The 14019-nt window shown below is 43.3% G+C and overlaps 1 protein-coding gene across 1 annotated transcript in view; it reads right to left on the bottom strand.

The window, feature by feature from the left end:
• Positions 1-14019, bottom strand: part of MSI2 (musashi RNA-binding protein 2) — a 258982-nt gene that overhangs the window by 241001 nt on the left and 3962 nt on the right. Inside the window, exon 3 of the mRNA XM_009881482.1 lies at positions 9887-9928. Coding sequence (XP_009879784.1) covers positions 9887-9928 — 42 coding nt within the window. The remainder of the gene's footprint in view (positions 1-9886; positions 9929-14019) is intronic.

The following is a 14019-nucleotide window of genomic DNA, read 5'->3' as shown; positions in this document are numbered from 1 at the left end:
CAGAGGCGCGCAGTTGCGGTGCGGCCCGTCTCCAGCATCGTGCTTCGCAGTGGAAGCACATTGGGACACACTCCTCATTTGTGTTAGACCAGAGAGGACCACCGCAGACATCCCTCCAAGCTCCAAGAGGGAGGAAGGACGGGCCACACAGAGAGAAACGGGTACGGTCCTGCAGCACAAAGAAGAACACCAGCTTCCCGGAGCTGGACCACGGGGGCGGAGGAGCGTCCGGCATGGCTGAGCGCCCAGCTCTGCCGGGAAGAGCAGAGCCAATGCTTATCTGGAGGCAGAGGGACTCCAGGACACCTGCAGCTTAGCATGCTTCCTCCTCTCCTCTCGTTACTGAGGGCACCAGCATCGACCCAGCATTGCAACGCGCTGCTGAGCCCATTTAAATCCACTGCCAGTCTCCCCCCTCGCCTCCCAGCACTGCGCCCCAGCCCCCACGCCAGTCTGTAACCACCATGTGACCAGCATTAGCCATAATTCATGCCACAAACTACCTTTCACATGGCGTGGCCTAGCGTCCTTATCTTGCTTCCCCCTCCCTGAAGCCCGGCCTGTTCGGAAGCCCCAGCGCAGGGCAGGAGCCCCGGCAGCCAGCAGTTACAACCTCCACTGCTTTGCACTGGCACTTCAGTCAGGGCCTCCCTTATAAATTTTCCAAAAGTCGTTGAAAAAAACCCAAAAAAAAACCAAACAAAAAAACCACCCTCAGTTTAACCCCTCAAAGACTAGTCACATAAAGAGCCGGCAGCGTACAATACTGCTTGGTTAAACACACTTCCTTCTCAACGTCCAGGGGCGCTGCCAACGTCTCCTTCAGCCACAGCGGCCGTTTGCCGTGTGGTGCTGAGCCCAGGCATCAGGAAACGGCTGTGTTCTCTGCCACGCTGAGACGCCTTGGATAATCCCCTGTTGTCCTTTTTTCCCCTCCCCCCCCTGCCTCTCCAGGCTCCGGCAGTACCAGCCCTGTCAGGGCCTCACCGGAGCTCCTACACCAAGAGAGACCAAACTCCTACTGACGGCGACGCTGTGCTTCCTCAGTGGCCAAACCCAGCTAACAGTGGCCCTGAGACATTATCGCAGCAGGTTTTACAAGGGTTTTTTTTCACCAACTACTGTTTGAAGAGGGTAGAGTTCAGATGTTAGGTATGCTGCCTGTTCGGCCCACCAGCCGTGCAGGGCCACCGTCGTAAAGCTGGGCTACGGAAAGCGACTGGGGAAGAAGGGGAGCTGCCTAGTACACATACATCAATCAAGAAAAAAAAAAAAAAACCACCCTCAAACACCTTATACTGGAGACTTTTTGAGGAGAGGGAGCCCCAGCCACAAGCAGCAGACAGCTTTCACCATAGTTGGCTCAGCGGGGCTCGTTCGGGTCTCACTTGAGAGATCTCCTCAGGACATGGCAGAGCAACGGCCTGGGACCGTCCAACAGGAGGGTCGGCAGCAGCCCCCCACCAAAAGCTGAGGCGGTACCCCCGTGTCCTCAGAAAATTCCTATCGTATTTCACATATCTGTGATATGCGCATGAGCATTAACTGTGGATTTCTTTTCAATGTCTTCTACTCCCTTCCACAACTCACTGAGCGCACAGTGCTGCTGTAGGCTTTGTGGGTCTGTCAAACACACCACCAGAAGTAGGTGAAATTCACCAGCAAATGAACATCTTTCTACTCATTTACAACATTCTGCAAACCTTTGGCAAAAGGATAAATGCTCAGTGTCTGTGTCAGGCGCTGTGCACAGCCCAGGCTCAGAGCAGGGAATAGCACCGACGCATCTCTGAACGTAAATGATTGATATGGAAAACTATACAGAAGTTTCACTCTTTCAGTAAGCACTGCAGAAAAATCACTAGCAACGTCCCCTTCAGCAACACCCTTTACCAGCAGTGCAACAAACAGCAAACCCTCTGCCAGTGCTGAGGGCTCACAGCTGACAAGCTTTTGCCACAAACCAAGCCTCCAACTTGCACGATACCTCTCAGCCCAGTGGGATTTACGGATACTTGGGAGAAATGCTCAGCTCCTTGCAACCTCTTTACACACCACACCAAATTACCCTTTGGGAAGATTCCTGAACAATGTTTATGCAGCAATTGTTATAAAAACCTCTACTGACTCTCCATCTAGCAGGCATTCTGTTTCCACCAGCATTCAAGAAGCTGGGAAGTCTTGCTGGCACTTCAGAGTCCCTATTTTACATAAATCACATTTTCAAAACATTTCTTCACCCTGTGCTCCTCACCTTCTCTTTGACGCAAAACTGACCCAAAGAACAACATAAAGATGCGCTCAGAGTCAGGAATACTAAAACACAAATTAAAACAGCGCAGCGCAGGTTTGGGGACACGACAGAAGAATTCTGTATCCTCTGGGCCACACCAGCACTCCCAGCGACCCAGCCCTGAGCCGCGAGGACTGGAGCCGCACCAGGACCCTGCCCACGTTCTCGGCCAAGGAGGCCTTGCTCCAGCCGTATCTCGCAGTTGTATGGCACATACAGAGGAAAATAAAACCAACAGGACTTAACAACTTCAAACCCTGGGAACTACTTAATTCACTAGATATTAGTTTCTTTCCCCGACCCCACCATTTTCCCTCCCACCTGCCAGGCCACCTCATTACTGTCACTCTGCATCAGTTCTTGCTACAGTAGTTTTCTTGGACCTTTGCCCCTTTAGTCAGCTTGAAACCTCTTCCCTATTGTACATCAGAGTCAATGGGAAATTAATGCAAGTCCTTACTAGGGGGAGGGAAGGGCAGAGGGAATGATGCTTTCTGCTGCTGTCAATACTTCTTTTCCTTCACCGTTCTTGCCACATACACTTCATCAACATATTAAGAAGCCTCGTCTGTATTTAACTGTGCGTGCTGAGGTCTCTGGAACTATTCCTCATGTGTAGTTCTGTGTAAATCTTAGCAGGGTACGGTCCTTCTTTATAATACAAAGTTCCTGAAGTACAATCTTAATACTCAGGTTTAAGCCTAGTTGGTGACAAGAATACACCCAGCTGCAGATGGCCCAGCACAAGGAATGACTGAGCAGGGGAGAAGAACTTCCCAACATTCTTCAGATTTTCTCCGCACTCAAAAAATAAAGGAAATATTTTCAACAGGAGAGCAGAAAAATGCCAAAGTTTAGAAGTAGCTTATTAATACCGCATGCTGATCTGACTACAGAGAATCACATTAACTTTCAAATTACTCAGCAAACCACAATTTCTACAGCAATAATATCTTAGAAACCTAAGCCACGTTGAACACTACTCACATAGTTTACAGAATTATTCCAGTGACTAAGGCAAATAGAATGTGTGATTGCAGAGCAAGAGACTAAATTAAGCATAGACAATGATTTTTATTATTTTTTTTTAAAGTCTGATGCTACAATGACCTTGAAGTCACTTTTTGAGGAAACAGCAGATTAATATTTTCTTGTGAGTGAGATCCTCTGGTGGAGGGGGAAAACAAGAGAAATTAAACTGGCTGTCCCTGAAAGAGAAGTGATGGGACTGACCATATACAAAGTACTGTCAAATACGTAAAGTAATCTTTTAATCTTTTTCTGCTACAGCTCCACAGTTCAACAAAGCATTTAATAATGTGCTTTTAGTCCATCCTGATTCAGCGAAGCACTTACCCACATGCTTATGCCAACTTAAGTATATGCTTAAGTGCTTTCACACAATAGGGACAGAGAAGATTCAGGCCCTGCAGATGTACCATTTTCTGAAACAAGCCATTTTTTCCCCTAAGATGACAGGTTCTATTTACAGCTTCTCCTCCCTTTACAGCATGACCCAAAACGTGTTTAAAGAGAACACTAAAATACAATTGACAAGTCAAATAACTATTAGGAACAGCAAAGACATCTATGTATGGCTTCATGAAACACAGGAGTTGTTCTTTTTCCGCCTCAGCATAAGATACACCTTGATCTACACACGCCATGTCACCCTGTTTCAATAGCTCTCCTCTAAAAGTAAGTTACAAGTTCCCTTAATGCTTTGGATTTCACAACATTTATGAGACTATCACCAGAGTCAACAGGCTAAAAAAAGAATCCATTAGCATTAACTGGCCTGTCACTGGCAGTGACAAATAAATGAATTTGATGGTTTTAGATCAGTCATTAGTAGACCTACCCCCGGGCTGATAAAGGCTCAGCACTCTGCAGACGAGATGTACTCAATCTGGAAGCAGAGAGGAAGGCACAAAGGTGTTAGCATGCTGCTCTTCTTCCATTTCCCTGACCTCCCTCATTTCAGACCCTTCCCTGGCACAGCCAAGCCAGCAAGGTCTTGGTGCAGAGAAGTTACCTGGTAGATGCCACTAAAAATAATCCAACAATACAGAAAAGCACAGGGAATGTAGAATCCCCTTTAAAAAACCAACCAACCAAAAGTTAGATGATGTTCGATTTTACTTTTTAGTTAGCAGTAAGTCAAAGGGAAAGAAAGTACATTAGGACTATTCTTAACACGGAAGACATCCTTAGGCAATGATAATGGAAATACATAGATTTTACACAAGTACAAGACAGTCTGTGGGGATCAAGGACAATGTGAGCAACCTACCTGAGTGGATGGGGAGAAGAAACAAATGTTTACATCTCCAAAAACAACAAAATTACAAAAATCCATCTCAGCTCTTGCTTCTGACAAAACTCACTTGCATTCCACAGAACGCCTTCCACAGCCACGTTTTCCTCCAGCTGCCAGCATCCAAAAACAGCGACCATGCTCTGCCTCAAACAGATCGCAGAGAGCAAGAATCTGAGCCCAAGAATAACGTGTTTCAAAACCCTGGTCCCCTACTACCTGGGAAGACCTGGGTTGATTAGCCAAGACTCAGACTCATCGATTTTTCCATTTGACCACCCGATGCTAGAGGGAGACAAATCCTAGGAGCAGCTTACCCTGGACAAGGGTTCTACATCAAGGCTGGCTGAACAAGACACCCAAACACTGCCCATCAACCACACAAAGAAATCCCTCATAACCACCTGGTAAGGACTTCATATTACTCTGTATGCAGAAGATACAGCGATATTATTAAGGTACACATTTATGCCCAATGCCAAGAGCAGGAAATACATCCTCTCTTACTTCATCCAGACCTGCAGGGGAATTTTAAAAAAGAAAAGAAAAAAAGAAAAAAAAAAGAAAAAAAAAAAACAGGGAAAAGGCCTGACCTTGGTGCTCGTTACAGCCTGGTGGGGAAGGAAGGGTGGCAGGAAAGGAAGAATCCTGAGTTCTGCTCGGGTGTTCAGTTCACATTCTTTTGAAAAAGACTTCAAAGTCCAGCCAATACTTAAAATAAGATGGGAAGTAGTGGGACTAACCTGGAGGAGTTTACAGGCAGAAGCAAGGGAGGAAACAAACAACAGGACTCTTGATTTTCAAGGTCCATCATTTGCTTTGGAATAAAATCTCCCTCTGCTACCCTGGCTCATGCTTATCAGGCAGCCAAGGGACGTAGACACCCCACCCACAGCTAACTTAATTGGAATCAGACATCCAAATCCATTGGTTAGCTTTAAAAAAAAATATCCCAGGTTAGCCTGGGTGTTATTCCAAAAGGGCATGCCCTCCATTTGCTGCTCTGGAACAGCCAGCTTCACATGGGTTTAAGCAGGGGTGACTCAAATGAAAGGAGAGTTGTTGACACACTGTTTTTCGCCAAAGGAAGAGGAACAGATGTGCACAACTGCACCTCTTACAGCCCATGTGCCCGGCCAGACAGGAAGCCAGCGAGTCCGCAGAAGGGGTACGCACACTTTCCAGATACACTGACTGACTAGAGCACAGAGATACCAGAACCAGTTATCGGTTCCGCACTGTCCTCTGTTAGAATAAAACACATCTAATAAAAACATCAGTATTCAGCATCACCACCTGACTGTCAACCAAAACGTTTCATTCCCCAAATAAAGCCCTTTTGCTATTTTGTGACCAAACGGTCACCAGAATACTGTACCCAACCCATGTAGATTAGATCCCAAACTGGAATATGCAATCTACTCTGGGTCATCAGCAGACAGGACGCAGGACATCCAGCACCCAGCCCACGCCACCGAGCCACAGGAGCAGCTCCAGTGGCTAGCAGCGGTAGTTGGCCCGTCCTTTTTATTTAACAGCTACTGAAGAAGGCTACAGACCATAGTCAGCAGGTCACATACACACTGCTAATAAGCGCCGCTGAATGCTACTACAAGTGGTTCCAGCTTGTTGACTTGCCAGAGAAATTCCCAACCATACACGTTATTGCCCCTGTGGTAAGTGCCGGGAAGAACAGGCACCTCGGTCCCATCCTGGAGGAACCTGAGCACAAAACACAACTCGGTGGGCAGCCTCATGAACTGCACGCTTTGACTGAACTTTTATCTGCCTCTATTTCATAGATGGCTTTGTGTAACAAAGCATCCAAATTTCTACACCACTAAGTCACACGAAAATATTTTTGTAGCCAAGGAGCGTCTTCACGGACTGAGGCTGCTGTGCTTTTGCTCTCCAGGTTTGGTTTGCTTTGTTTTTCAAATAAATCCCCCAGGCAGGGGGGGTGGATATTGCTTACATTTGAAAACATCTAATGAACATGCTGAATTTGATAAAGCTTCTCCAACCTAATAAAGCAGGTAATGTCAGAACTGACAGGCTATGTACATTAAAAAGTGAAATTATCGTAGTCTTCGGTATTCAAAAGGGGATACAATACTACTACCTCCACCCCTCCGCAATCACTGCTGCTTTTTAAGGATTTTTAAGTCAGCAGAGTTATAAATGATCAACTGTTACAGAGCGCCTTCCAGCACTTGGAAGCAAGACAGATTTTTATCAAGGAACAGCAGCCGCGAGAAAGCATACGTATATTCTTTTCATCTCGCTGTTAGCCATATACGAGAACCTCAACAAGTTTAAACCCCTGCAGCAAATTTCCTAAAACAACAGCTTCAAGTCGTCCTGGACTTCACAAGGAGAGCAGGATTACACATCCCGGGGTAATCCACTGGAGGCAACCACCGAGGATTTTCTGCGAGGGTCATTCTGAGAAACTCAGGGAAGAATGCTCTGCTGTCACAACCTGCCACTTCTTGCTCACTAACCAATTTGCATCACCAGAGAGGTGTCAAATCACAGAGATGCAGTTGAAAAAACCCAAGAGAAAGCATTTTACTGGGCTATGGTTTGAAAGGGGAAGACTAGCCAATTAAACTGAATCCGGGGGGGGAGAAGGAACGAGCGCAAATAATTGTGCACACACAAATAAGTGAGCGTGACCCCGCAGACCACAGCGAGCATGTGATCTGGCAAAGGAGGCGAAGGCAGCCCGAGCACCAGCGCAGCCGCTGCCCGCTGCAGAGTTAATCGTGCCAAGGCAGGTCAAAAGGGCTCCCGAAGGAAGGGGGACGGATAGAGGGAAGCGCTGCCAGAAGCTCTGCCTGTACAAGAAGGGGGAATGTGCGCCCAGCCTTGCTCGCACCTCAGCACCCAGTCACTGCCAGAAGGACCACGGAAAAAGGGCCAATCCCCAGTTTGCTAAACACACCAGGAAGGAATGCTACTCAGGAAAAAAAATTAAAAAAACTCCCCCTGCACCTAGAGACAGAGACATTTCATTAAATGCCATTAATCTCCACAGACCCAAGCATTAGCTAGTTAATTAGACTAAAGTACAGTCACATTTTAACGCTGAGCATTTGGAATTCAACTGGGATAAATGAACAACTAAAGTCCAAAACCTTAATTCAGTATCTAATTAAAAAAAAACAAAACAAAAATTCCAGATTATGAAATGCCATCCAGAATAGTACGTCATAATTGATGTCAAATCTGTTCTTTGTTGCATCTGATTTTCTCCAATTTCCTGATAAGGCTCCTTTCAATCTTGAGATTTTTTTTTGATTGCCCTGTAGAAATCCCAACACTTTAGAAAGGACAAGCGTGTAAAAAGCAGAAACAGACACTGCTGACCTCTCCAGAGAGAGCGAGTTCCTGCTAAGAGTGGAATCCAGCATACGTTCCAGGATTTGCCCCACACTTGAAAGATGTCTGTTACCAAAAACAAACCAAAAAAAAACAACTACGTGGAGAAAAACAAAATGCCCTTTGTAGAAGTGACCTGGTTTTGCATTCTGTAACAAGAAAATTTAACATGCTAATATCCACGGCATAAGACATGTCCTGGTTTTTTTTAATTGTTATAGAAGAAATCACACAGGACAGCTTAACAGCTCTGCTGTGAAGCGTTATAAACCTTTACAAATAACACTGTAGAAACAGATAACTGGTAACTGAAGACAGTTTAAAATGTAAATAAGCCTTTAAAAGGTATTGGGAAGGGAAAAAGGAACATCAGTCACAGTGCAAGATCATCTTCATACTTCAATTATGAAACCTCTCAAAATCCTGCTAACTTTAAATTGTATCTTAAAGACAGCATTAATCCAACAACATAATCCAGAAGCCACAAACCCTACAAACTATAAACTCTTTGCATAGGACAGAAGCAAGCCAGGCACGCTATTATTCACTAATTAGTTATTAGATATGTCCTGTGAAGAAAAGAACCTCTAAGTATTTGACTACATTACTTTGGTTTAAAATTCTGCAAGTAGGCAGTTGGGTTTGAGGGGTTTGTGTTTGTGGTTGTTTTTTTTCTTTTAGAGAAATCACTAGCATTTCTCCTGCTACGTGCCTAGGCTTCTTAAATTACACATCGTTTTTCCTAGATGCGTATTTTGTACAGTATTTAACACGATGGTTCCACAGGCTATTAAACTGCTTGCTTTCATGAGAAGCTATATGCAATAAAATTGCTAGGCTGAATTTGTTCAGGTAGTCCCATGTCACCAACATTAAACCACTTTTCCTTACTGACTTGCATCCACAACTTTGCAGCCTTGTCTTTCTGCTTTTAAACAGAATACTGTAGTAATGTAACACGATTCGAGTGTATACAAGTGCCATACACTAGCTAAATTAAACTATTCCAATAGACTCTCAAAAACAAACAAAAAAAGAAAAAAGTCAATTACAAAAGTTTTCCAAATAGAAGTGTACGTTTGGATTTGAAACTGATCTGTTGTTTTCATTAAGGCACAGCCTGATGAGCAACAACCACTTCTAATTCTACAAGCAACTCCTCCAGAAGAAACAGCACCCAGGGATATTTCGGAGCAAGCATGCAGACAGAAGCTCCCCTGCATGCGGCTACAGCGTCTTTGTCCCAATGTGGAAACTGGCCGCACTACAGCAAGAGTGCCCTGGAAGAAGGAGGTCACTTCTCCAGCCAGCCCGATCGGATCAGAGACCTAAAGCTCATTGTTTCACTCTTCTTGCAAAAGAATACCCCGTGGCCTGCAGAGTTCAGAGCTTCATCAGAAAGTTGCTACCCAGTGCTTATTAGTCTCCAAAGACATCTCTGAAGTTATACAAAAGAAAATTTGCAAACAATGAAGGCAGAGATATATTCCCATCCATCACGACCACAGAACTGAAAGCTCAGCTCAAAACAAGCCTGAAGTCTGCACTTAATCCAAACGCTCTTCATAAACACCATGCAAAACATATTGCATAAAATAGCATAACAAATGCATGTAATGCAGCAACAATCTCCTGCTAGAATTAGAGAAGGCTCTGCTTTTCAGCCAGCCACGACCGACCGGGACTCTGCAAGGAGACGGTTAAACTGGAGACACGTAATATCGCACAAAGCAGCTCTCCTGTAGTTTCACAGCCATACGCTGATACCCTTAAGACGCCATGCACTCCGGCTTTAAAAGCTTTCATTGCCAATTCCCTGTTTGAAACCTGAACTGCCTGGCAACAATGATTCTCTGTGTGCCTAAAATCCTATTATCGATCCTCCTACTTACCTTAGGCTGTGCTCGTCGGGGAAATGCAACTTTAGGGTCAATCTGAGGAAAAAGAAAGGAGAAATCAACAAGATAGCTTTTGTTGTCAATTTATATTTATATTTTAATCACTGAATTATTAATCCCTCATTTCTCAGGCTTGTAATTCAGCACACTGGGTCACCTAGAACTCCTCTGGAACTGATGGGTCAGAATCTGGGTTTGACTGGGGGGGGTTGGCAGGGGGAGGAAAATGGGAAAAGAGGAAGAAAACATCTCTTCTGTACACCTCCTACATCACCTCCTGGACAACCATCTCCGCTGGTGCTCTGGGAACTCTCTATTAGTCTCTGGGTGCAGCCTCTACAACCAAAACTGCACGCTAAACATTATCTGCACACTCTGGAGGTCGTGCAGAATGACGGCCAGCATTCCTGATCAAGATCTTAACCTGTTTTTGACACCTGCACCTTCCTTCAGTTGCGTTTGGGGTTACTTTGGTTTTTTTATTTTTCTGCTTTGTTTTGTCAACTGACTAGCAACACCACACAAAAAAGAAATGCAAAACACAAAGTCAAATTATTCACATTTCAATGACTAAAATTAAAACATTAGAAGGACTAAAGATCATCCTCCATAACAATGTGCCAAATTGATCTGGTTTGCTCACCCTCCAAAGAACATACATGAGCAATGAAAGACTATGAAGGGGCATTTATGGGAAGGGGTGGGAAGACACAAACGGAACAGACAGGCATTTTAAACCAGAAGAAACCAAGTTCTTAAAAAAGATTTTCCATGAAGGAGTTACCTAAAGCATTCTTGAATAAAGCACACCACCACAGAGACTAAAAGGAAGAAAAAAAGAAAAAAAAAAAAAAAAAATCTTTGTTTTACCCCATGTTCCCTTGTTTTAAGATGCAGCATTGACTCCCATTGCGCTGCATAAGTTAGAAAGCGTGTCCGCCCTGCAGTTCCAAAACGCTAATTCTGCAATTTTAAAAACAACTTCCACATGGGTCATCTTCAAAAAGGGACTCTAGTCTACCATTCAAAAATTACTTAAAAACAAAAAGACACCACTTCAGATGTATGTCTGGATGTAAATAAAACCCATACTTTTTAAACAACAGCCCTTCTTAAATTGGCATCTTTTAAAATGGGTGCAATAAAATATCTACGTGCTGCTGATTTCACGTCTGTTTTTAGCAGCACCTGCATGCAGACAGGTTCTAAAACGAAGAGTCTGGAAAAGGTTTTTTTTAAAGGACTAAATCCCACCTTTCCTGTGCAACTTCTGACTTCACTCAGTGCTGTCTCTGACTATTTAACAAACTGATGAAACTAATCCTGACCGTGTTACGGCATACTTAGAAGCAGAGGCTTTCTTTCATAGTTTGGGTTTGAGTTTTGATGGGTTCCTCCCCCCCCTTCAAGCTAACTCTGATTAGGAAAAGGAGATATGTCCATTTGGTATTGTTATTCCTGTGGTGATAAATATTCCTGTCACTGATAAATAACCAGGGGCCTCTCCTAAAAAGCAGTTTTACTCAATTAATTTGTCAAAATTGGAAATGGCACAAACATTTGATGTGCAACTGATAAACTGATTTGTCTACATCAGATACAAACGTAGTATCTTTCTTAGGACACACCTGAGAAATGAGTGATTACATGCCACTTTATTGTTCAAAAAGCATAAAAAGTAAAATTCTTTATCTAGAAAGCTAACCTTTTCATAGAGATTAACATTATCTACAAATATACTCAGCACTGACTAGGCATTTGTCTACTCGGGAAATACAACAGGTACGGATTTTCCACAGCGATACCCAAAGGTGGAGGCAAATACGCACACTTCTACATTTGCATCAAAAGTGAAAGTTTTCTCAATAAAGAACACCAATCCCACCAGAAGGACATCACACTGCGAAGTCCCACTGGTATAAAGTTGGAAGAACCATTAAACTCTAAAGCAACACATTAATTTTTGAAGGTCAGTTCAAAGAGCATGGAGTTCTTTGCATCGCGACAGCCCGTCTTAAATAACTGAATTTTCCTTCACAAAACCTTTTGGATAAACACCATCAGTGTTGGAAGAGGAACAGTAGCAATCAACATGGCAAATCCGTACCTTTTGCATATCCCTGTCAACTATTTAAACAAAAACCAACAAAAAAAAAAACTTCTACCAAAAAAAAATTAGTTAGTTAGGTACAATTCTACTTACTGTATCTACAAGTCCTCTAGGAAATGACTATAATACTATTTCTGATATGAATGGCCATTACCTAAACAAAGCTTTTAACGTAACTGTAAACAAGAGCGACGTTTCCATGCCAATACCCAACCGATCTGCCTCCTGTGCTGAACGTTGAAACAGAGTCAAATGCTATGTTATACTAAAGAACAGTTACTATAATATGTCTACAAATAAAGGGCTGAAAGGGAACCTGGCTACTTTCATGTTTTGCTTTTAAGCTGCCTTACTGATTCTAAGGTCAATTTCTTATTTAGCTTGATTCGATCATTATCACACAATCAAAACTGAGGCAAATTTGTCCTGGTCAAGCTTTTCACCCCTCCCCCAGAGAAGAGCAAATTAATACATTGCAGGGACTAGGCTGCGATACGGGAAAAAAGCTGGGGGAGGACCTCATTACAGTCAGAAATATGACAGGGTGTCCTCCCATGATTTATATTTTGTTTTTTAAACCTTCGTTCAACACACTGTTTGCCTTTGTTCTTCTTATCTAAATTTATCTTTAAAAATACATAGAGAATATAGCTGTACATGAAAAGTCTGGTGAGTTTAATCTCAGGAGCACAGTGGAATCAGTTATCTTACCATATCTGATTAAACCTAAAATCAAATTATTAAGGCATGTGAAAGCATGGGCTACGTGTTCAGACAAGCCCAGCAGAATTTTTAGGTCGAATTAAAACACTAGATTCCACCTGCTTCTACAAGAGCTTTGCGCTTTTTGTTTTCATATAAATTACATTCTAGAAAAAAAATAATAATCATATACTCATGTTTGCTCCCTGCTTCTTCTTTTCAACTATAATCTCATACACACAGGCACACACAAGATGTTCCAGCACCGAGGCAGGATCCCTCCTAACACCATGCTCATGTTAAAATAAAACCTTTAAGATACAGAACACGCACTATAAAAGACAGTTACAGCAACGAACACATGCGATACGTTCAGCAGCAGCTCTCTGCCAGGCAGTTAAACCAACGCGATCCTTCCCTTCCCAAAACACGACCCCCTTCAGACCGATCCGTACCAAAGCAATAATGACCTCTACCAGTGTCCTTCCTCCCCACCCCTTCCTTGCACGGTTGCTGAGGCTTAAAATTACAAGAAAGTAAGAGGCACCAAAACTTCATCCTTTTGCACGGCCTTGATTGCAGGAAGAAAAACAGGGCCTAAAGCGACACACGCCTGGTACCTTTTGTTTGACCCAATACTAAAAACGCCGTATCAGGTCAGGGGGCAAACTTACATGTGGGTCTTTTTTAAAAAATAAACAAATAAATAAAAGCTAATAACACATTTATTAAAAAAAAAAAAAAAGAAAAAAGACAGACCAGCTGAACCTCATGAGCGCTTTCCTTATGTTATCCACTGGAGACTGAGTGTGGCAAAACGCTCTGGAGAAACAACAACAAATTGGGACTTGCACTTCTCTACCACATCTACTCTCCAGCTCTCGCATAGCTTTCCATAAATTAATGCGTACGTTTCATAAGGGCCCTGACATCACAGGTGAGGGGCACCTCTCCAAAAAGTGACTTTGGGAAATGACACTAGAAGCAGCTTTTATGATTTGACAGTAAGTCACTCCCACCTTGAAACGCGCACAACAATAAATAATCAATCAATCAATAGAAGCAGAAAGTTCCCTGCAGAAAGCATTCTGCAGCAGAACACCAAAAAAAGTTGGATTTTACTCTACAATTTTTTCAATGTCACCGCTCAATAAAATATAAGGCTGGGGGAGGAGCCATCAGTCGGTATGGCTAAATCCGGATTTTAAAAAAAAAAAAAAAAGTTGCCGCTTTTTGTAAGTTAAAGACAGACTCTGGGATAAAAAAAAAAAAAAAAAAAAAAAAAAAATAAAAACAGCCCAAGCCCCAGTCAAAG

Source organism: Charadrius vociferus, unplaced genomic scaffold (assembly GCF_000708025.1).
Source record: "Charadrius vociferus isolate BGI_N301 unplaced genomic scaffold, ASM70802v2 scaffold323, whole genome shotgun sequence".
In the NCBI taxonomy this organism is placed as follows: Eukaryota; Metazoa; Chordata; class Aves; order Charadriiformes; family Charadriidae; genus Charadrius; species Charadrius vociferus.
Note: the sequence above shows the minus strand (reverse complement) of the source record. Positions and strands in the feature narration are given on the sequence as shown.